Raw genomic sequence first — 24,054 nt, forward strand, 5'->3', positions numbered from 1 at the left:
AAGCGGGGGGTCAATTAACAATAATACTTGACAGTTGGGAGTTTAATCATTGGTGGATAAAACCGAATACACCAACCACAGTTGAAAATAGGAAATAGAAAATGAACTGAAGCGCTATTGCGCCAAGAAATCTTAAAGCAGCTACTATAAACAAGATCCAAACGTAGATTTCACATCAATCAGGTGCTGCAACTTTGTGATCTCACATTTTTGAGAGGTTCAAATACTCAGGCGTCGTGTTTTGAATTACATTTCTTTGTGCTTGTTTTCTTCGTTGGAAAGAAAAACAGATGCACCCGAAGTGCTGATAGATGTAGCATCCCAATATTTACAGAGGGAACAAGCGGAAAAAAAGTTGGCTAATAATGCACCCTTTCGTTATTGCCAAAGTTCAGGCTCTCCATTCCTTTCAATGCAGATTCATAACTCTTTATGTTGGGGGGGTTTTTTGAAGAAGAAAAGCGCTTGTGATCAATCGTGTGAAGCTTGAATTTTTGTGGAGTGAGCGTGAACGGTCAGGATCTTGGCCAGAAATCTCAGGCTCGTGACCGGTTGGGACAGCAGGTCGCCTTGAAGATGAATTTTGTCGCAAAATGTTTGTACTTGATGACTACAAAAAGAAAAGGAAAAATGAAACATTACAAGAACAGAAAACTCGTAACACACAGACTTGCACAAACCAACAATGAAGGGAACCTCAAGTCAAATTCCCAACACCCTATAACTGATCAACTCTTTTGATACTTAAACATTTAAGTTCATCGATCAAGGACATCATCACACAGTTGCCAGTTGCTGATGTATATATCAGAGTCACACGCAAACTGAGAGTAAAAGGACAGGAAAAAAAATCTCCAAAGTCCAGTTGAGTTTGGATAGAGTAATTTGGATTTGGGGGATCGATCTGACGCATGGATTTCAAATTACTCCATTTTGGGAGAATTTGAGATCCACTTCATTGATAAATAAACAAATTTACAACGAGAGGGAAGGAATTTCAAATCCATTGAATCAAAAAGCATCCAAATGAGTATGATTGATTTATATAATAAATTCAAATTCTTTCATTTAAAATCTTTAATCCCAATACACCTTAGGGGAAGCCAGCTCAGGCTCAATATAGTGAACATATTCATGGAAAAACAAATTATCACACTTGAGAGTTGTCAGCTGAGCATGTGAACCCAAACTCAAACTCGACTTCAAGGTTCAGTACTTTGCATTCAGGTGTTTTTTGAGTCAAGTTTGAGTTTTTGATATGTCACAAGCTCAACTCATTTACAAACGAGGGGGAGAAAGGAAAGTGGTGAGGGGGAGGCACTTAGAAGAGTTCTTACTTCTTTACCCATGGCTGAGTCACTAGTTACTGGGTCTTTCTGTCTAGATAAGCTTCCAGAACCCAAAAAATTTCTGCCACGAGTAGTGTTTGCAGACCAACCAAGGGTCTTCCCTTCTTCACCACCTACAAAAATTAGCGGTACCATTACAAATATTCACGAAAAAAAGATAGCTAGATTATCAATAGCACAAAAAAAGGCTAAACTCTCTCCAGAACAAATTACTAGTTCCACACCAAGTAGCTAATTATCACAAGGCAAAAACAAAAAAAATGCACAAGAGTCACCTGATGGCCTATCAATATTAGTGTGGCGCACCCCCGAACTTGTTCCTGCAGTGGGGCCCTGTCCAAAAAAAAAATCAAATAGCTTGTATTTGAGGCAACAGAGGATAATCTAAAACTACGATGTTGCTTACAAGGGCCCCAAAGGGAGAATTGGTGAGCTGGGATTGTTGAAAGTTCAAAATTGTCCAGTCATAAACATAATCAAATTGAAAACCTGGAGGAAGAAGCAAGCATCGATGGATGAAGAAGCTAAATAGGTAACACTTGAATTCCAATAGCAGGTAATATTGGAGTGCAAGGATACACAATCAAACCTTCGCGGATAAAAAGGTCATGGAAAATTCTCTTTAAATAGGTATAATCTGGTTTATCATCGAATCTAAGAGAACGGCAATAATGGAAGTAAGACGCAAACTCAGCAGGATAACTGCGGCACAAAGTCTGAAAAGAGTGTTTTAAAGTCATGGAAGATTACCAGGAGAGAGGATAAGAAATGTCAAATTGTCAGTTACCTCAATGGAGGTTGAAACTTTCTTTTCGCAAATTCTCTCGTACTTCTGTTTCTTGGTTCCGGCCTTCAGCCCCTGCCAAGGAAGACTGCATATTGCCCAGACAAACAAACATGTTGATGATTTTAAAAGTAAGAGAAATTGGGCATTTCAGATCGAGATATACCTTCCCCTTAAGAAGTACATGAAAACATATCCAAGTGATTCCAGATCATCCCTGCGACTTTGTTCTATGTATTGGCAAATGCAGTAGAACAAATCAAGTATAAACTTAATGCTCATCCAAAAAACCCTCGAACATAAAAGGTTTCCAGCAAAAAGGGAGCAAAAACTTCACTAGTGGTGCATACCAATGCCAAGATGCGTATTCATGCTCGCGTACCTGGCTGTTCCAGTCAAATTTTTATTTTCCCTGCATCAAGTATAATGCCATTTGATTAAGTAAAATGGAAACCATAAGCAATTGCCAAATATATAAAGAAGAATAATTCTACACAAATAATATTTCAAAAGAGACAGCACAGAGTTTCCATATACACAATATCTCACCTATACGGAATGTGCTGCTGCGTTGATGAGTCCCTATATTTCTTGGCAAGCCCAAAATCAATTGCGTAAACCTGCATGTGATTGATGGAGTGATGGATTTTGGAAGATCGTTGAAAGAAAATAAAAGCCAGCAAAAATAAGAAATTTTCAAATTTAGAGATGGATCACCTGATTTGCACGCTTTCCCAAACCCATTAAAAAGTTGTCCGGCTTGATATCCCGATGCAGGAAAGACTTAGAGTGAATAAACTCAACACGAGTAATCTGAAAATGATGCAATACTCACAAATCATCAAGAACCTTAATATAAAGAAAGTAAACAAAATGTCATACCATTTTATCCGCCAGCATCAACACTGTCTTAAGTGAAAGCTTCCTACTACAGAAGTTAAACAAGTCTTCAAGACTAGGTCCCAATAAATCCATAACAAGAACATTATAGTCTCCCTCTACTCCAAACCATCTGACATTTGGAATTCCAGCTACAAAATTTAAAATCCAACAGCAAATGCATAAAAAATATTAAGATGCAAAAATAAAAATTTTCCAACAACTAAAACATAAAAAGGATTATTACTTCCTCCTTGAAGTAATTTGTACAACTTTGACTCATACATTAACTGGGGATGTTTAGTCTTGACATTTTCCTGAAATAAATGACAGAAAACTTGAATTTTATTTTATGGTAAAGCAAACGATAACGATTTACTAAAGCCCAAAGAAAACAAAATTTGCAAAATGCAGCTGAAAATGCATTTTCTCTAGGTTTGACAAGATACCCAAAAAAGATAAATCCATGAGCACTTATATCTCGTTTCGCTCTATGTCACAAAGCATCTGGACTTGTATCACAGAACATCAGGACCAAAAGACAAGACTCGATCCCTTTTCATAAACCCAGAATACTCGGAATAGTGCCCTTTAACTCTTTCCGATATGGAAACAATTTCATCGCACAATAAGTTTTTATCAGTTATAAAGCAAACATTACATTACTTTAAAAAACTCCAACATAGCTATTACTCAACAACCGGTCGATTTTTCCTTGACATGAACTCTTGTGGTTAATGGATTTTTATATCTTTATTTCTTCGTTGTATGTAAAGAAAGCCATATTTCTTCCTTCAGTGATCAATTACTTCGGAGAAACCAACACACCAAATTACATGTAAACAAATGTCATACTTATGACAAGAACCGAAGCACAATAACCATTCAAAGAATAATATCAATGATTAAAAATAATCTAATAAAGCAAGCTTCCAATCACTCACAAGCTTAATGGCAACCTCTTCATTGGTCTGAATATTAGTTCCTGAAAAGCATAACAGAGTAAAATAAATTAAATTAAATTAATAAAAGCAAAAAATCCATATAATTCAAACGACGAAAAATAACATCTAGACATACCTATATAGATCTCTCCAAACGAGCCACTCCCAATTTTCCGACCCAGCCGAAATTTATTCCCCACACGCGGTTCCATTGCAATTCAAAAATCGAAATCAACCCTACTTACAAGAATTTACCCTATTCAAAAAATTAAATTAAATTCTGAAAATTTCCAGGTTCCCGGAGAGAGGAACTGGCCTGGTATTGCGATATTTTATATGACGCAATCTTATACGATTCATCGGTATCTTCCTCAGTCATCGCGCTTTGATCTAATCGTCCAACGCGGAAGTAAACTCGCCTTCAGGTTGCAATAATTTATATTCTTTCATCTAAAAATTAATATTATATTTTTTTCTTTGTTTTTTCCTTTGATGATATAATATAAAAAGATATATAAATAAAAGGATATATAAAAAGGTAAATTGGAGAAATCCCAATTTATATATTTTATTTATTAAATTAAATTATGACTATTCACATTGTCTCGTGTCTTTATTAACACTAGTGGTGTATGTGTTTATTGAATTACAAAAGAATGACGTCATAGGTCAGTGAAATGATGGGAAATATATGAAAATGCTTTGTTTTTACGGTAAAAATTTACTTATTATTGTAAAAAAAATTACTACTTATTCAATAATTTTTTGAAAATATCGAATAAACTAATCACAAATCATGCAATTTTGAATTTTCATTTAAATTTAATGATTTTAAAAATACATATAAATTAATTTCAACCCAAAGAAGTTATAAAGCTAAATAAATAACTAGATGCAGAGTTCCAATTTTGTCGAGTAAGGGTGATATAAAATGATTAATAAACTTAATAATTCATGTATTGTGTGTCTTATTTTTAAACTTGAGATCTACATAAATGAAACAATATAGGATATATTTAAACTAGAATTCCTCTTTTTTCCGATCTAGTTCCTCCACCACCGCGAACCTCAGTTAGATTCAGACATGCTACATTTTTAAGTTATTGGAAGATTAAAAAAGAACGAATTAATATTGTACATACAATACAACCACCTCAGTTCTCCCCGAACACATTCCCCACAATTTGATAACAATGAATCAATAAAATGCCAAAAAAAGAGCCAAATAGAAACTGCCCTATCAAGAATTAGAAAACCATGTTAAATGCTCAAGTCTGTTGGGACATTACAACATTTTTACTTTGAGATGAATACTTCTTATTCAACCTCCCTCTCAACTGCCTTATTTTTGCATCAACTCTGCAGTGAATCCAATCTTGGTCGTCTGTCGTGCTTTGGACCGTTCCCTCCTCCACATATGTCGATCTTCGATGTCTCTCTTGTAGTACTTGATCTCTTGGATCACGTGATGATCCAATGGATTGAACGATCTTTGGAATGAAATGTGAGCAAGGTATGGAAGATTACACGCCGCTGTTACCAAGAGGGTGGCACACCAATAAATAGGGGCCGGAGCCAAGACTTCAAAGAGGATTCTAAAGGCGTTTACGTTGAGCGATAGGTGTAGTTCACCATATATTAAAAGGAAAAGGTACCAAGAAGCAATGCTACCCCAAACAAGAAAGTGTTGTATCCAAGTGAAATGGCTCATTGTCAGAGCGATTTGGCAGTTAACAGCCCAAATGACGCATGTAAACATGACTGTACCTACGGCAATCATATCTGCTGTCTGGCCTCCAGGCCGAAAAGCTTGGTCATGGAAGATGATGATATTCAGGAAAAAAATGATGAGAGATGTGTATAGACCATTTGCCATCCACCCAAATATTCTGTACCAGTCGAAAAATAAATTTTTCGGCCCTTGCTGATATAAAGCTGGAAACTGCATAATGAGTAGCAGTTTGATTCAGTACCATGTATTAGGCCATAAGGATGTACATCATTGTAGCATGGCACAGAACAATACCGACAAATGTTACAACCCAATTATATGAAACGGTTAGAAAAGTGTGGTGGAAAGACTAACCTGCAAGCACACTTCTGAATCTACATCCTGTTCAAACACTCCAAGCGAAATGACAGGCAAGGAAGTTAGAACAACATTGAAAAGAAGCATGTACCAGTCAACATACACTGACTGCCCAGAAAATCCAGCAAATGCCTCAAAGTAGAATATTGTCAAGCCGAAAGCTATGTTCTTGTAAAAGAAATAGCAAATCTATAACCAAAGAATTGTGTTCTAAATTAGAATTAGAAATGATAGCATGAAGGGATATCATCTCGTGGTGAAGTAATTACCATCTGAGCTATTCTTTTGTAACACCAATGTCCATGTACGACAAGAAGCCTCTCCAAAAACCGAAACTGAGCAATTGCAAAGTCACTCGCCATTACAGCCTGCAAAACTGCTAATATTATGTCCAACTGTTTTGGATAACATGAAAGAAATAGATATTCATAGAGGTGAGAAAAGAAACATTATCACTAATTTCCATATTCGATGTGGCTTGAACTCAGATAAGCTACATTTTTCATGGTTATTTATTTGAGAAATACGCCTGGAAACTTCATATTCACACAAAAAAGATTCATGGAACCTTCAATCTTCTAATTGTTATGACAACGAGTTACCTTACCATCAATATCTGATACCAGATAACTATTAACTCTATGATACAAAATGAAACATGTTTAGCTCTGCGATCCAACCGATAACAATATAGTTTATAAAATAATTGAATTGAGTTAATTCTTCTGTAATGCCCGCAACAATGACAGCAAGACTTCTAGCCAAAAGAGAAACACGGTAATTTTCTGAGCAATTGATGACTTCCTTGATTTAAGTAGCAATAGAAACGGGACAGATATGTTACAAACCTGCATTCCTTCACATCCACTGATGCCAACACCAATATCCGCTTCTTGAATCATACCAACATCATTTGCACCATCACCAATTGCTAATGTGGTTTTTCCCGTCCCTTGTTTTACTAATCTTGTTACCTAATTGCCAAATAAGACGAGCATGGGATGCAGGGAATGGTAATTCTAGATTAGCAACAAAATAACAAATTGGTTAATAGCCTCAAGAAACAGATAGCATAAGAAGAGAGTATGGAACTCTTCAAGTAGAAAATAAAAATATTTTACCAGAGCTTTCTGCTTTGGAGACACACGACAGCATATAACTGAAGCACAACTAACAGCTAAATTTAAAAATCTATGCTTCATGTCATCCTCGAGAGCATACGCTAAAGTTTTCCCATCAATTATCAAAGCAAATGCTGCATGGGGATCCTTTTCTAACTTGATCATTTCAGACCCATCACTAATTTGCATCAATATGTTCTCCTTCACAGTCTGCCGAACAGTAGAAACAAAGAAAACAATAAGTTATTTTTTTACCACAAAAAAAACAACGGACATTTCTCTAATAAAAAGTACCTGTTTAGAATTTTGGGCCGACGCACCTACATTAGTTGTTATACATATTTGCTTCATGCCTTGTCGAAGCAAACTACAAGCAAATCTGCATCATGATGACAATATTTCAATTTAGCAGTTCAGATGCTTTGATTATCAAGCTACTACATCTGCAATCATTAAAAGCCACATTCTTATGGTAAGAAACGGACCCTATATTAATTGCAGTTTCCATTTTATCACCTGTCAGAACCCAGATCTTTAAACCAGCCTGAGCCAATTTGTCTATGCATTGCGGCACCTACCAAACACATAATTTTAAATGCTTAAAATGGGAGAATACAAGAGAAAACACTAATAGCTTCAGAGCAACAAAAGACACGTCACACAACCCCTTTCTGTAATTTGTCCTCCACAGCAGTTGCACCAACGAGTGTCAAATCCCTTTCTATCATGTCAGAAAGGCGCTCGAGCATTAAGTCCCTATCACCACCAATTGAGGTCTTTGCTTTCATAAAATCTTCATTCCAGGCAGAATACTCGGCCTCATCAAGTTTCTTGTAAGCAAGAGCTAGAGTACGTAATCCAACCTCCCCATAATCGGTCAAATGTTTTGTGGTGGGTTCCTCATATGTTCTCCCATAGCTGGATAACCTATCAAATATGATGCTGCAAAGTATACCATGAATTAAATTCAAGAGCACATTGACGTAGATAGCAATCGAACTAAAGTTTGAAGGCTTTAGCATTCGTAACGGGGAAAAATTACCAAGAGAGAATTTTAAAAAATATTATTTGGTTATAAAATTATTCTTTTTTTTTATTATTAACATTTGGGAGTTTTGAACGTACGACCTCTTCTCTTGATGAAAGCCGAAGTGCGCCACTAGACTATTTGGGGTCTTGGCAGCAATATTCATTTAAAGATTAAACTTGAGGCCAGTTTATATTCTTTCCTTTTGGTAAAGAACCTTTTTACTTTTTTTGTTGGATGGAAGGAGTTGGAGTTGGCATCTTAAATTGAACATACCTGTCAGCTCCTTTGCACAGAAGAAGGATTTGACCATTCTCATCCCGAACAATGACAGACATTCTTTTCCTTTTGCTAGTGAAATCCAACAAATTAAGAACTTTGAATTCCCTGAATAAGAAAAAAAACATGTGGAAGATTTTAGCTTCGAGGTAAAAAATAAAAAATAAAAAAATTAACAGCAGAAATGGCCAGTATTTATTCATGGTCTCACCTTTCAACAGGCTCGTGAAAGGAAGGATATCTCTCGTTGACAAATATGCTTGACTGTGTTCTTCTACAAAACTCAAAACCAAATTCTCTGGCAGCAACAAGAAATGAGCCTTCGTCTGGCGATTCTGCTTCATAGGTGAAGACACCGGTCTCTTCATCCTGTTCTGGAATTGCAGTGTGACAAAGTGATAGTATCCTGAAAAATAATAGTATGGCATCTGCACTAGGTTCTTTAAACCAATTCCCATTCATGAGGCGGCTATCCACGAAGTTAAACCCCTTTAGTGCAGGTTTATGGTTATCTTCGTCTTTTGACGTAATGACGGTCTCCAGCTCAATTTCTGATTCCCCAGATCCTTGCCGACTTTTCCCCCATGACGGAGGTGTACCAGCTTTACTCTGCCGATCTTCATCCAGGGCCATCTGTTTTGCAGCAGCAAGCTCTACGTCGCTGGAACATGTGCCATATGCAATACCCGCGATGGAGCATTTTAGAAAGTTCATTTGATTGCATGTCAAGGTGCCAGTTTTATCGGAGAGGATAGTATCAACCTGTCCTAACTCCTCATTTAAGTTCGATGTCCGTGCTTGAGCAGGAGTTCCAGTCTCTTCATCATACATATGAAGATCCTTGTTTATGAACAATGCTTGAAGTACTTTTACAACCTCAATTGACACATAGAGGGAAATTGGTATTAAGTATCCATATAAAATAAGAGCAGTGATCAGATGATAAAAACCCGACACCAATGGCTTATGCGGATCAAAATAACCACTATCATCGGGGACCTGTAAATACCACCACGTCGGCAAATCATATTCAGTTTTCACGATAAAACCCAAAGAGCTTATGAATGAGATGAACACCAGGAGGGTGAAAAGGATATAAATTATTTTGTCCATTTGTTTTTCAACCCTGCTCCTTTTGGAAGGTGATTTAGTAGCATTTTGCATAACTTTGCTATCATGTCCGGTGAATATCACAACCCCATAAACATAGGCCGTGTTCCTAAGCTTTGAATCTCTCAAGAGAATCTGGCTCGGATCAAGAGGATACACATCACGATTATGCTCGAAGTTACCCACAAAAGCGTAGAGATTTGGATTGGGATCCTCACATTTTATGGTCGCACTGAAATCTTTAAAGGTTGAATCATCATCAAGAGATAAAGTCGCCTCCAAGGATCGTTTTACCTTCAAATTTGTCTCCCCGTCTAAGTTCATAGTTTCGACATAGCAAATACCATCTTCATAACTGGAAGATAAGAGAAGTAAATCCGCAGGGAAGAACTGATCCTTTTCCACTTTCACTACATTTCCGACCTGAATTTTCATCCATGGTTTTTGACCAAATGTACCATCTTTTTTATGGACAGTTGCTCTACGCAAATTGACTTTCATGTCCTGTATGAACCGTCGCCAGTCTTCCAGAGCTTCTTTAGCCATACTCAATCCAACCACAAAGCCCAACGGAGCGATCATACTCACGGCAGAGAAAGGTGATATAGGAGTAATTGACAAAACTGCTGCCAAGAGGAAGTACAAGTTGGCAACACGTCTGAACTGTTCGAATATGGCCTTCGGGAGAAATGTAAGGACATTATACTTGGTGGTAGAAATATAATTTGAGCAGTATCTAAGAGGTTTGTTCACGTGCATATGAGGCTGGTTACAATAAACCATTCGAGAGTAACCAGGTCCTTCAATGTCATGTGGTCCTTCTGCCTCGGAAGGATGTGAGTGGTAGCAAGCAAAAGTGTATAGACTGCTCCTACGGATCTTTGCCCTTATCCTGCCCCGAGCCATTTTTCAAACAACTCTACTTTCAACACAAAATTCACCACAAACTGAGAGTTAAAAAAAGGAAACCCTGAAACTCGCCTTCACAGTACAAGTGAAGGCTTTCTCATGTGACCATTATACTTCAGTAATAAATTGATATCCCCAAATGCAGATTTTCTTTCCCTTAAAACCCATACTTGAGATATGGTAGAAATGTATCACCTGGATTCTCAAAAACAAAGAAAGACATGTGCCGCCTGTAAACGCAGACCAGAAGACCAATAAGAATGGACTGCAACAATAATAACATTCACTCTAATGTCACAACTATCAATTACAGGTCAGTGGTGGAATCTTTATGCTCAAAACCCAAAGATTCTTCCACTACAATAACCGACAAGAGGATATGATTTCGGAACATTTAACATATTCATGTCAATTTTGACCAAGATAAACCGAAAAATCTTCATCCCACCAACCCCAGATACAAAATCAAATTTGATGCACCAAAAAAGCATAAACCATCTCAAGAAACCATAAATTCAAGATAAAAGAAGTATCCACAAAAAGGAGTAGAAGCATATTCTAGCAAGAAGAAGAAATTCAGTGCTTTCTCAAACATTGAAGACGATCAAGCCAGTCAAAACATAAATGCATCACAATCTCGAAAACATCGTTAAAAAGAATAAAGAAAGCCAGCAAATTACATAGCCACAATGCAAGCTAAAATTGTTCCCGTGCATAACCAGAACATTCGTGAAACAACACAACGAGACGAATAAAACAAAACTCCACATTCTTTCTCAACAATTCACGTGCCCGTGCTGAAAAGGACACAACATCCATGTAAACACAGGTACAGAACATTCACACTATTTACTTCTATTAATACCTGCAAATAGAAGACATGTATATCGACAAAATGGAAATCAATGAAGCTGGAAAAAAGTTGCAGAGATCGCAATGGATGGGAGATGAAGAAGAATGTTGGAAAGTTGATGGGTCAGAGGAGAGAGATTGAATTTGGGCAATATCGGGTATTTATTATTGTTTTATTCCAGTGGTAGTCCCGAACAATGCCAGTGTTTCGGGGGTCAATCCTCCGAATTCAGTACGAAATCAGTACTTGTGAACATGTTAGAAATCTATTTCCACGAATAAATAAAATCATATTTCTTCAAAAAAAATTATTAATTTATTAATTTAGTGACGACAAAATCGTTGATATTATTATGAATCCTTAATAAAAATATCATGAATATAGTGCTAATTAGTTGTTTAATTCTAAAATTAATATATTATGAAATCTACTTACTTGTATGGAGTGTTTTGCAAGGAAAAATTTATGAACTGAGAAATTTCCCATTAATGACACCACAATAGTTTCGAACTATCCAATATTTATCCTGTTAATTGTCCCACATCGGTTAGATAAATAACCTTTGAGTGGCATATATTGGCTTGGACAATCCTCCCCCCTTGAGCTAGCTTTTGGGGTTGAGTTAGGTCCAAGTTCCAATCTTAACATGGTATCAGAGCCCGGGTTTCACCGTTATGTGTTGGACTGCCTATAATTAGGCCACCCGTTCTCCCATAATTGGGTCATTTGTAAACTCCACGCTCCAGATGTTCATTCCTGGGCGTGAGAGGGGTGTGTTAATTGTCCCACATCGGTTAGATAAATAACCTTTGAGTGGCATATATTGGCTTGGACAATCCTCCCCTCTTGAGCTAGCTTTTGGCGTTGAGTTAGGTCCAAGTTCCAATCTTAACATATCCTAAAATTCAATACCAAATCCATACCCAATAAACCTTATTATATAAACTAAATCCATTACACCCTCAGCCACCAAGCATTTTTTTTGTCTGCATATAAAGCGATGTTCATTTAATTTTTTAAATTATTAAATCGATTAATTAATACCATTTTTGTAACAAGTGGATGTTATTTTTGTAATTCTAATGGTATTGCGGGGCATGTCAAATTTACTATTTTAATATCTTTGTGTTTTTATAATCGTCAACGACTTAATAATACAATTGAATAACACTTAAAGATACTGAATTTGAATATTTAATATTACTGAAATTATTATACATATATGTAAATGATACTTACATAGTTACACGTAGTGTATGTACAAAACCAATAGGTATATTTTGCTCCTTATTAATAAACAGAGATAAAAACTTGTGTGAAACAGTTTAATGTGTTGTATTTTGTGAGACATATATCTTATTTGTGTCATCCATGAAAAAATATTACTTTTTATGCTAAAAATATTACTTTTTATTATGAATATCGGTAAGATTGATGCGTCTCACAGATAAATATTCGTGAAACTGTCATACAAAAAACATATTCATAAACAGTATATTTTTTTTTTTTGTTAAACAGAGGCTTGTTCAAAGAAATCCAAAATAATAAATAGCAATGGATGTACATACACGCAATAATATTGTAATTGCCGTCGTTACTGTGAACAAGTTAGACTTTGTCAACCATGAGGTGTGCCGGCAATGGATTCATATGTTTCAATATCCAATCCAATAATAATTCGAAGAATCAGACATGGTTGTGAAAAAACAATAATATTGTTAAGGTCAAGTCAATTATTATTTTTTAAATATGTTTGTCCTTTTCTAATTTGTATATACTTTGTTTTTTGTCAAAGTTCAATTTTAAAAAAATTATTTTTTTTTTTAGATAATTTTAATTTTTTTTCCAACGTGGCGTTAATGAGTGTAGTAGTATCAAGTCAACTAAAGCTATCAAACAGGGTGGCTCATTCCATTGCAGCCCGCCATCATACGGAACTAGACAAGACGGACCGCAATTTCCAACCCGTCAATTGTTTTAAAAAAATACAAAAATAACACTAATACTTGATATTTGAAGCAAAAATATTAACGATATTACATACCAACAAATAATAAATACGAGAGTCAACTAAATCATATAAAATTTCGATGTCAACGACTTCATTAACCAAACTGGCACTCCACATGGAAAAGAGAGTAGATAATAAGTCGGCAAAGCATATTCTCTGCCGGCATCAGGGGTTAAAATATTACTGGTCATAACAAAATTGATAGAAACAATAATAATGAAATAAATAAGGCATTATTCATATTCATCAAGCGAGGCATTTTCGAGTCAAAATGTGTTGCAGTCCTACGAACCAGAATAAAAATGTCCTATTGATGGATAAAGTCTTTGAAAACTGTCCTATGAAAGTGATATACTATTGGCGAGGACTGGAGACAACCCAACCCATCATGTAATAAACGAAATGAGTCGATTGACTAAATTTTTTATTCAGATTTTTAAATAAATATCGATAACACGTCTACTTTATCCAGAACCCGGATTTAGATAAGCTATTTTTTCTACATGTTTTCGTTGTATGATCGATCAGTACCCATATGATTCGTTTGTCGGAGGGGGGCATATCTTTTTGAGAGCCTTCTTGATGGTATTTCACATGAGTATAGCTAGATTATAGGATTTTTTATTCATCTTCATGTTTGTCTTATTTTTTATCAATACAAATTTCATCAATTGACTTGTGATTATGCTAAATGTGAATAACATTAGACATTCACCCACAACCACGTGATTAACATATGATAAATATTACATGAATGTAACTTTACTATTATATCATTTGTTGATTTAGATTTTTCGAAGACAATTAATATATCATGTTTATACATAATCGAGCAAATTAAAAGCATATCAACAAAATATTATTCATCTTTATACGTATGTTTATCTCTATTTTATCACACTTATTATGCATCTCTTAGTCATTTCATCAATGACATATTTGTATTGTTTTATTCCGACCGTGATTCAAGAATTTATTTCGTAGGAAAAAAATAGAAAGAAATGGAGCTTGGTCAACTCGAATCCGAAACTTGCAATTTAACAATTTTTTATAGGCTACTTATCGATGGCATTGTTCCAGTACAAGCATTCTACAATCAGTGAAAGCAAGCGAGAAGCCTAAAAAATCACACAGACAAAAATCTCAGCAAGCATCCGACTTTTCAAGGAAATAAAGACGAGTCTTTAGCAAATAACTCCACACAAGATATCTAAAATTTTGCTATTTCTCACGAACACAAAGCAACACGGGTAGCAGCATTTGCTTCAGTAAAACAATGAAAGATCGAGAATCTGAAGTTGCTGCAGAATTGGAAATATAAATAAACAAGAACTCACCGATTGACAAAATACATGCAACGAGGGCTCACTGAGACGCCAAATTTTCAGATGTACAGAATCACGTGTATGACTTAAATTCAAAGGTTTTTCTTATTGTGCAGCTTGAAGAGCTGAAGATATCCAGTCTGAAGCAGTGGTTAGAGTCTCTGAATCTAAATGCGTCGAAACAGTAAATGGAGTCAACACAACCTATTACAAGATGCAAGGATTGATAACACACCATTAGGAGCCGTACAACTCAAATGTCATCACAGAATCCAAAACAAGTCAATGCATGTAAGAAATATGAGCGTAATACCAAGGATGTACTATGTTATACTTACAAAACCATTTTCAAGCGCTTTAAAATCCATATCCTCGCTTTCTTCTTGCAGCTGCTCGTCATGCATCTGAAGATATTACCAAATATACAATGAAAATAATTGGTGAACTATAACCTCAGAGTTATAACGTAAGCACTGAACAAAAGTTCTCGTTAGCAGACATTCGAGACGTAATGAAAATAACCAATCTCATAAAATTAGATCAAGAACCAATTGTTTTTTAATTCTGAAATTCTGGCCACACTTAGATTCATGAGCACACAACTGATGATACCGGGAAAAAAACAACACGATAATGAAACAGAGTCTTAAAATAGTTGGAACTTTGATTCAAGTTTGCCCTCAGGTTTCTTCTTGTCAAATTTGATGATTTATTATGGAAATCATGCCTTACATACGGATTCACAATCCTCTTTATTCTGATAAGGTCAGAATTACATAAGCAACCCCCACTGAACCACCAAAGAGCAAGAAGCTTCATGTTACACTGGAAACCAAAAGAAAAATGTAAGAAATACCTCTAGCCGGAAATGTTTCACTGTCCTTTTAAAATCAGATTTCCCTGCAGCACCAACTGATTCAACAACCTCAATATCCTTTTTTTGGGTGGTCAGACGGCGAGCAGCACCCTGGAAAAGGAATATAAAGATAAAACTTGTACCGATGCCTTGAGAACAAAGACACTTAATGTGAGGTGTGTGTATATGGTGAAAAACTCCCATGAAAAAGATACTTACAGCAGCAGAAGCATCACGACCGAGCTGTGCAAACTGCATGCCAAGACCTGGTGCACCGCCCATGAAGCGTGAAGCAGCCTGACTCTTGGTGGCTGAAATGGCTTTCCAGCTAAAAGTAGACCTCCAAAGACTTCTCTTTGTAACCTTGAATCCCTGTGAAAAGAATTGTCCTCAGTCAGATGATCTAACTAAACGACTAAACTCAAATTAAACCTTAATGAAAGACAAACTCAAATCTAAAACTATTCATTTTGCAAGCTTTGAGTCAATTAAAAATTGTGATCTTGAACTCAAATAAGAAAACATGAGTGGATTTAGACTCGAGTCGGTCCATTTCGGAATATTTCGAACTTAAAAAAACAATTTGGACTACACAATATTTGCATCGATTTTATCTAGTTAGCTTTCGCTTCTATCTTTAAAAACATAATAAATGCATCACACAACAAAAAAGGCTCCACCAATAGAGAACACTGCACTGAATGATATCATAGAAACGGACCTTGTTTTCCAGGGGCGATGTTGGAATTTCCAAGCTCAATGAGAAACCTTTAACAAAAACCCCCTTCTCTATGTCTCGTATTGCTGCATTTATTATCGGTAAGCACACAGTGACCGCATCCATGAAGTCATTTTCTTTACTCACATCCTTTTTCCTACCATAAATCTCATGGCCAACTTATCAGATACATCCATACTCATATAACATAGTAGAGAAGTAGAGGAAAGGTCTATCAACATACCAGTTCAGGGATATTGAAATGGACGGCACGTCATTCATTATTGCCTCTGTAGCTCCAGCAACAACACCAGAATGAAACCTAAATGTAGTCGAATCGTCCTTACAGATTAGTGCTTCCAAAAATCAATTCAAACTCCAAGATTAAACTCATCAATTACAAAAACCATAGGCAGCATAAATTACAACAACGTACATGTGGTGACCACAGCTGGAACCTTTGTTAATACCACTTATCAGCTAAACATGAATCAATGTAAAGAACATCAGAACAGCACTAAAAATAACAAGATTTCAATACACAAAGCATGTAACACATACCAACAGAGGCTTAGACCATGAAAATAGTGCACCAGATAGCGCTAATGATACACAATCCGCGGGAGTCCCTGAAAGTAGCACAGAGCACAGAATTTACTCCACATTAATCTATTTATATAGACCTCAAGTAGGACCTTTGCGTCGAACACATTAACAATTTCACAGGAACGTGGATACGTTTGAATTTTTTCCATTGTAGATGGACCACTACGACGCTACCTCTGCCGAGTGCTGGGTCCATCAACCTAAAATCAAACCCATATATTAACTGCAAATATAAAAGAGAGAGACGCGGTTGTACCAGAAATCTCATAAGCAACGGCACCGTTAACTTCAACCGACACCACCTCGACTGTCTCCTTCGATGACAAGGCATGCCCTGACGTAGATTTGTCCCTGGAAACCCATCACCCACCAGAAAATCAGCAGTTGGCCCAACGACTAAAATAAATAGAAACATGTCAAAATCTCAGAAGAAAAAAGGTGAATTACGACTGCGGAGCGCAAACATAAACACTGTACAATCCCACGCGGACAAGGGAATCCACCAAAGAGCGAAGACCCGGGGATTCGACACCATCGCTGTTGGTGACCAATATGACAGGCTTCGACTCATCATCAACATCACCATCGTATCCATTACCAGAAGAAGAAGGATGAGCCGAATCATCGTCACGGTTACTGGGCTCCGACGATTCATTCTCATCATCGTTCCCACCGATTTTTTTCCTGTTGGAGAGCACGTCCTGAAGATTGGACACTAAATCAAGTGGCAGCTGTTTGCTCATTTCAACTGTTTTGCGAATAAATGGAGAATTGATGGGAAGTGTGATTATTTTATGGAGAAGAATCGGGTAGGTTACGATATGTAATTGAAATTCAAATGAAAACTGAAAAGAGAGAGAGAGGGGAGGGGGTGCGGCAAACGAGGGTCTGAAAGTAGATAGGGAACGGTTAAAAAGGAGTTACGAATACTAGCCTTTTGCTTTACTGGAGCAATGACCACGTGCCATTATGCCAATGGGACTAAAAAAAATATTATTTTTTTATTGATCGAAATTCATCTTGATTAATATAATTTGACAAGTATATGTTTGTTAATATTAAAATTTACTTCATTATCACATTTCATACAAAAATAAAAAAAAAAAAAATTCGAACTTTAAATGAACTTGAATATTCTTGATTTGAACTTAATTCAAACCTCATTTTTTTGATGATATTTGACTCAAATCAATTCGTTTGCACCTTTAGTTGACTATTTTATATGATCACATAGTCATCACATATATGATCAAACTAATCAATTGGATCATCTCCGACCCAAAATCAGTTTTGGTAAAAGAAGATAATAAAATAGTGCGATTTATGTATCAAACACAAAATATAATTCTCCAACCAGCCTACGTTAGCATGATCGAAATTCATCTTGATTAATATAATTTGACAAGTATATTTTGTTAATATTAAAATTTACTTCATTATCACATTTCATACAAATTTAAAAAATAAATAAAAATCTATAAACAATTTTTTTTGTTTTATCCTTAGTTATTTAATTGAAACTTTGGCAAATGACTCGTCTTTGTGCGTGTTCAAGGAGGACGTCATTCAAATTGTTTGTGTCAGACTAGTTTATTAGGTGGTGGTTTCAGGCCATCGACCACCCTCCATTTTATTTTAATTCTCGTATACTTGAGTCAGATTAAATTATATGTAAATATATAATAGAGATGATCTGTCACCGACTCACCAATTTTGTAAATTTCATTAGATAATAATTAAAATAATTCACAAATATATTTGAATATTTCGAGTAGGACTCGAACTACGTTTCTAATCGAATTCGAGAGAAATAAAATAAAATTTTCGAACTTTAAATGAACTTGAATATTCTTGATTTGAACTTAATTCAAACCCGACTCAAATCAATTAGTTTGCACCTTTAGTTGACCATTTTATATGATCACATAGTCATCACATATATGATCAAACTAATCAATTGGATCATCCCCAAAATATGTATTACGTGAGTATCAAATTCCATATCAACCCGAGGGTCTGAACTTGAATTTTCCAGCACAATACCGCCATTAGAATCCATTTTCCACAGGATTAAAACAAAACCAGCATTGAAGGTTGAAAATGGCTGAAATAAAATACAAGGAAGTGCGATTTTGAGGAAGTACACGGTGGGAATGAAGCGTGTGCTACGCAAATTCTTGCTATCCTAAATTCGATCCCTCCTCTCTTGTCCCCGATAGTCCAAATTTGTCAATACAAAATAAAGTCGCGTTGTAAATTTATGGACTTCGAATTTTTGTGCGTTATAGGGAAGATCTCTTTTGGATTTTAACCTTTTTAATCGAAACTCTTCGAATTTTTGTGCGTTATAGGGAAGATCTCTTTTGGATTTTAACCTTTTTAATCGAAACTATTAAATTTATCGAATATTTATTATTTGACGTTAATGTTATTTTAATTAACTCTAATAATGAAAATAAAGAGTATATTATCTTTATTTTTTTTCTTTTTTAGATGAATTTTATGTATGAATATTGATTTTATTCTCGTTACATGAGTCAAACATGATAACATAGAGATTAATAAGTCATATTCGATGGATTTAATGGCTTCTGAAGAAAAAAATAATAAAATTTAAATTGTTGAATAAAAATCAAATTTTAACAAATTAAATGACAAAAAAAAAACTTACAAGATCTAATTAGTAAATCATTTTAGTTTTTGACAAATGCAATACCTAAACCTCCTTTCCATCTCTACGAAACAAGAAGACCATCGATAGTCTAAAATAATAATTTTTTCAAAAAAAATCCACTAAATAAGACACCTTTATGTATAATTTATGAATCTATATTATCAGTGCTATACTTCACAATTTTAAATTCCTAAAAATACCTCTATCAAATTACCAAAATGCTCAAATTTTATTTAATAAAAAAAATAATTAAGACATTAATTTATCCTAGTATATTATTTATTCACGCGAATTTTCGCACGGGTCGATTACAAATTTGAATAAATTTGTGGCTTATCAGTAATTAAAATATCTTATCACTTTTATTTATTTGTTTAAATATCTCAAAATATGTATTTATTCTTTATGAGTATTTTTAAATTTTCAGATGATTATAATTCATAATGATACTCACGGGAAATCTAGGGTCCGATCCCAACGAGCGTCACTAGTTCAGACGTGGGCTTTAAGATGACCCTGAGCCTGAAATCAAGAAAAAGACCGTTAAGAGGGGGCCAGGAGGGTGTCCTGGCGTAGCCCCTCCGACGCTCAAGTCAGTGACTGAGGATATATGGGGAGAGCAGCTAAGGGCGCTGCTGAAAACAATATAGTCAATTGAATGCCTGAACTGAACACTCAAACCTGGTATTTATAGGAGAATACCTGGGCCCTTGATGGGCTTGTCTTTCATTTGGGCTTGGGATGGGCCAGGGGTAGCGGGCCCATCCACAGGGTATCACATAAGTAAATCAATATGAAAAAAAAAATCATTAATTTGAAAAATAGCAAGAATTATCAAATTTATATTAGTATTTCAATTGTATAATGATTATATCAGTACTAAATAAATCAAAATGAAAAAATCTTCAGTTTGAAAATAACAAAATGTATAAAATATTTCAACTATATAATAAAAAAATAATATCAGATCCCTTCAAATTTTTATATTGAAATATCATATTACTAAATATCCTTTCCAATTAATCCTACGTACACTAAATAGGTGCTATTTTTGTACAAGGGAGCGAGATGCTCCAACTGCGCACCTGCTGCTGCTATGAGCAAAATTCCCCTTAGTCATGAGAAATTAGAATGAGGTGAAAGCTAAGGCTCGGCGTTACGATGACCTGTTTCTTTATATTCTTAATCTGATCTCTGTTGCTTTTGTCATTTCATTCGTGATGCCTTTTGTTTGTGAATTATCTGCTATTGAAATAAATCCAGCTTCCTATTTACTTGCAATGAAGCTTGTGATCTTTAAACAAATACCTATCTATCTCTGCTATATGTTAAGCATCAGGTCCATGACCTAGTTCGGGTGGCTTTATGGCTACCATAGTTGATTAAATTGTGATTTTAAGTGTTGTTCAGTTTCCCATGTTTCTTGAAAGTCTTTGCAATTTCATTTGTCGCTTCGAAAATTGTAAGATTTTATCCGAGAACAGTTCTCTTGTGAGAAGGTCTCGCGAATCTTTATCTGTGAGACGGGTCAACCCTATCGATATTCACAATAAAAAGTAATACAAATTTCATGGATACAAAATACGATTCGTGAGAACGTCTCACACAAGTTTTCGTCATTGTCTAAATCATGAGTAAGAGTCGTCGTGAATTCAACGTCAAGACAGCTAAAAAATTATAATTTATTGTATTTTAAAACTATTGTTGTATGAATGATTTGAGGTGACGATCAGGCAAATTACATGTTGCCTGATCTTCGTCTTGCCGAGTTTGGGCTCATTTTCGTTTTAATGTATGTCTATTTTGTTTCTTTGTGTTGGGTTTCAAAAGGATAATTTAGTGCGTCAATTGGTTTCTTAAACCACATATTAAATAGTGTGCATTTTGTGAATATTTCGACTGCGATCAAGTGAAAACACAATTCTTATTATATTTTGAAATTAAAATGTATGAACAAAATAACGATTTTAATCATCCCATAATGTCCAATCAATTATTTAGGGAATATTTTTATATAATAAAATTTTCGTCCATTATTCTTGTCGCATCACTTAGTTATCCATCCAATCTATGATTCAACCATGTTCAAAAAGAAAATTTCTAATAATCTCTGACAATTGGGAGGAGGTTCACATGTCCCGCCATTTTAAAATTTTATTTTTTTTCTAACGTCACGCTGAATTTTGCAATTAAATTTTTGATTATTTCAGTATTGGACGGATCCCCCCACTTAATTGTCCCACCTTTCCATTTTATTAAACTTTTTAAAAAAAAACTATCACTCACTAGTTTTTTATATGATGAATAACTCATTACCCCTATTTTAGATTTACATCAGGTAAATATCGGATATACTCTAGTTTATTATTGATATTCTTGATATTAATAGTATAATTGTGTTGTACTAAAATTTAGAATATGAGTCATTTGAAACGTTCTTATGGATTTATATCCGTGAGATAGATCGACGTGCATTATATATAGAGTAAAAATAATACTTTCGACATAAAAAATAATATTTTTTCATGATTTAGTGAAAGTGATTTGTCTAATAAAATTGATTTATGAGACGATTTCGTAAAAAAAAAATTGTATGACATTAATGTATTGAACCTTCTTGTGCTTTTGTCACTTCAGTGTGAAAGTTTTGGTTAGTCGGTATTACTTGTGATTTGCAAACGTTTTTTGTAATACTTTGACGTATAAAAGGTCATATTGTTTTTTTTTTTTTTTTTTTTTTTAATAATAAATAAATTTTAATTAGAGGACTATAGATTTTATTCTCTCTACGTAAACTATGTTATCAAATGGCCCAAATCTCAATTATATATTACAATATGGAAAGATCAATTTAAAATTAATATTATAAATTCATTACGCAGAATATATGTATTGCATATTAGAAATAAAATCCTAATTTCTCCTAATGGCAATCATATCATATACCAAATTAAAAAGGAATCAAATCAAATCCACAAGAAGAAAACATATCAAAAAAAAGGAAAGAAAATCATAACACCTTTCGCATGAATTTCAATCAGACCGTCCACTTGATGATCTTGACTCTCGGATCCACTTTGCATTTCACTTTCGAAGTCGTCGCGGCGGCGGTAGAATTGCCTGTAGGAGGAGCAACCTTGATTCCGTCGCAAACGACCCTGATTTTCAGCTTTTTCGTTTTCAATTTCCCGATTTTTACCTTCACTTTTGAATCCAGTTGAATTTTCAGGGCAAGGTTCTTGTTCTTCAAGCTGGATTTCAACGTCGAGACATCAATGCCGTCGGGGATCGGAGCTGCCGAACTCGAAACGAGTGCTCTTAGAGTCGTCGTGTTTTGGGTTCCGTGAATGAAAGCCGGGAAAGATCCAGAACCGATGGAAATATCGCCGGAGAGTATTTCCACCGCGATCGGATCGTACAAGAAGGTGATCTTCTTGTTAGTGTTACGAGCGACGAGGGTGAAGTTGAAGGCGGACGTCACGGTTGTGTCGGTGAGATTAAATTTGGAGAGCTGGAGAGATGCGACGGAAAAGGAGGGTCGGTGGGGGCGGTACATCACGTAGAATACGACACCAGCGATTCCGGCTATGAGTATCCAGATTAGGATGCAGACTGTGGTCCAGAGGCAGCAAGCGCAGCATATGCTACGTTTGCTCCGGCGTGGCGGAGGCTGAGGACGGTAGGCTGGGCGTGTGGCATTATAGAGCTGAGCTTTACTCGCCGGTAATGCAGGGGCTGCAGTGCCGTTGATTGTGCTGGCGGTAGCGGCGGCGCCGTTTGCTGCTGGTTTTGCAGATGGATAAACTCTCTCCGCCATCTGAGTTGTATTTACTTGGCCTAGCCCTGTTTTCTTTGGTTCATCGAATTAGGGATTTATTTAATGCATGAAGATATATATAGATATATATATGGGCGGCCTATACGTATAGAGTGAGAAGGCGATAAGATACTACTGCCTAATTACATTCTACACTACTCTGAAATACAAAATTTATGATATAAATTATACTTTATACCTACTAAAGGTCCTCGTTTGTCATACATATGTAAAAAAAAAATAAAAAAAATTGAACCACCGTTGTAATTACATTTTTTTTTTTAAATTGATAATGATAAATCTTTTTATAGGTAAATAGTTCTAATCATTAAAATTAATATTTGACTCAAATAAATTTATAAAATGGCGTTTTATAGGAAAAAATAGTAATCACCGAATATATCTGATAGTTGCTCTGTATGCACCACCATGCTAGCTCATATCCACATTTTCTCGTCTAAATAAATAAATAAATACAAAAACTTATCTCATATCTTCTGGTATGATAATTTTGTGAGACTAATATTCTAATAAAATGATTCATGAAATTCGATTAAATAAATAAAAAATTCAAAATTGTACGATAATCCACTAATGACATATAGAAAATACGATCTATCTGTTTCAAAACCTTTTGAACAAATTTCACTACAACAGTCCTGCATCCCTAACAAAATTTGGCGTAGGTGGGTGGTGAAGCAGC

The 24,054-nt window shown here is 35.3% G+C and overlaps 2 protein-coding genes and 2 pseudogenes across 2 annotated transcripts; all 4 read right to left on the reverse strand.

The window, feature by feature from the left end:
* Positions 1 to 81: 81 nt before the first annotated feature.
* LOC140834922 (uncharacterized) lies at positions 82 to 4,396 on the reverse strand (annotated as a pseudogene).
* A 718-nt stretch (positions 4,397 to 5,114) lies between these two features.
* On the reverse strand, positions 5,115 to 11,467 carry LOC140834923 (probable phospholipid-transporting ATPase 4; annotated as a pseudogene).
* Positions 11,468 to 14,514: 3,047 nt separating this feature from the next.
* On the reverse strand, positions 14,515 to 17,759 carry LOC140834924 (uncharacterized). The gene is made up of 10 exons (XM_073200118.1): positions 17,308 to 17,759; positions 17,117 to 17,211; positions 16,816 to 16,883; positions 16,691 to 16,734; positions 16,499 to 16,576; positions 16,258 to 16,411; positions 15,756 to 15,908; positions 15,537 to 15,647; positions 15,019 to 15,084; positions 14,515 to 14,884 (listed from the first exon to the last, which is right to left on the reverse strand). The coding sequence occupies exons 1-10, from the start codon at positions 17,601 to 17,603 to the stop codon at positions 14,786 to 14,788; spliced, it is 1,164 nt and encodes a 387-aa protein (XP_073056219.1). The 5' UTR covers positions 17,604 to 17,759; the 3' UTR covers positions 14,515 to 14,785.
* A 4,765-nt stretch (positions 17,760 to 22,524) lies between these two features.
* LOC140833589 (NDR1/HIN1-like protein 13) lies at positions 22,525 to 23,415 on the reverse strand. Its single transcript, XM_073197922.1, has one exon. The coding sequence runs from the start codon at positions 23,349 to 23,351 to the stop codon at positions 22,572 to 22,574; it is 780 nt and encodes a 259-aa protein (XP_073054023.1). The 5' UTR covers positions 23,352 to 23,415; the 3' UTR covers positions 22,525 to 22,571.
* Between the last annotated feature and the right edge of the window lie 639 nt (positions 23,416 to 24,054).

Source organism: Primulina eburnea, chromosome 6 (assembly GCF_022965805.1).
Source record: "Primulina eburnea isolate SZY01 chromosome 6, ASM2296580v1, whole genome shotgun sequence".
In the NCBI taxonomy this organism is placed as follows: domain Eukaryota; kingdom Viridiplantae; phylum Streptophyta; class Magnoliopsida; order Lamiales; family Gesneriaceae; genus Primulina; species Primulina eburnea.

What these genes read in the sequence shown, in the direction of transcription:
- LOC140834924 (XM_073200118.1), bottom strand. Translation starts at nt 17,603, where the DNA reads ATGAGCAAACAGCTGCCACTTGATTTAGTGTCCAATCTTCAGGACGTG. An exon ending in CGTTGCTTATGAGATTTCTG is followed by an intron (nt 16,884 to 17,116) that starts GTACAACCGCGT and finishes TGCTACTTTCAG; the next exon opens with GGACTCCCGCGGATTGTGTA. An exon ending in TGAAACATTTCCGGCTAGAG is followed by an intron (nt 15,085 to 15,536) that starts GTATTTCTTACA and finishes TAATATCTTCAG; the next exon opens with ATGCATGACGAGCAGCTGCA.
- LOC140833589 (XM_073197922.1), bottom strand. Translation starts at nt 23,351, where the DNA reads ATGGCGGAGAGAGTTTATCCATCTGCAAAACCAGCAGCAAACGGCGCC.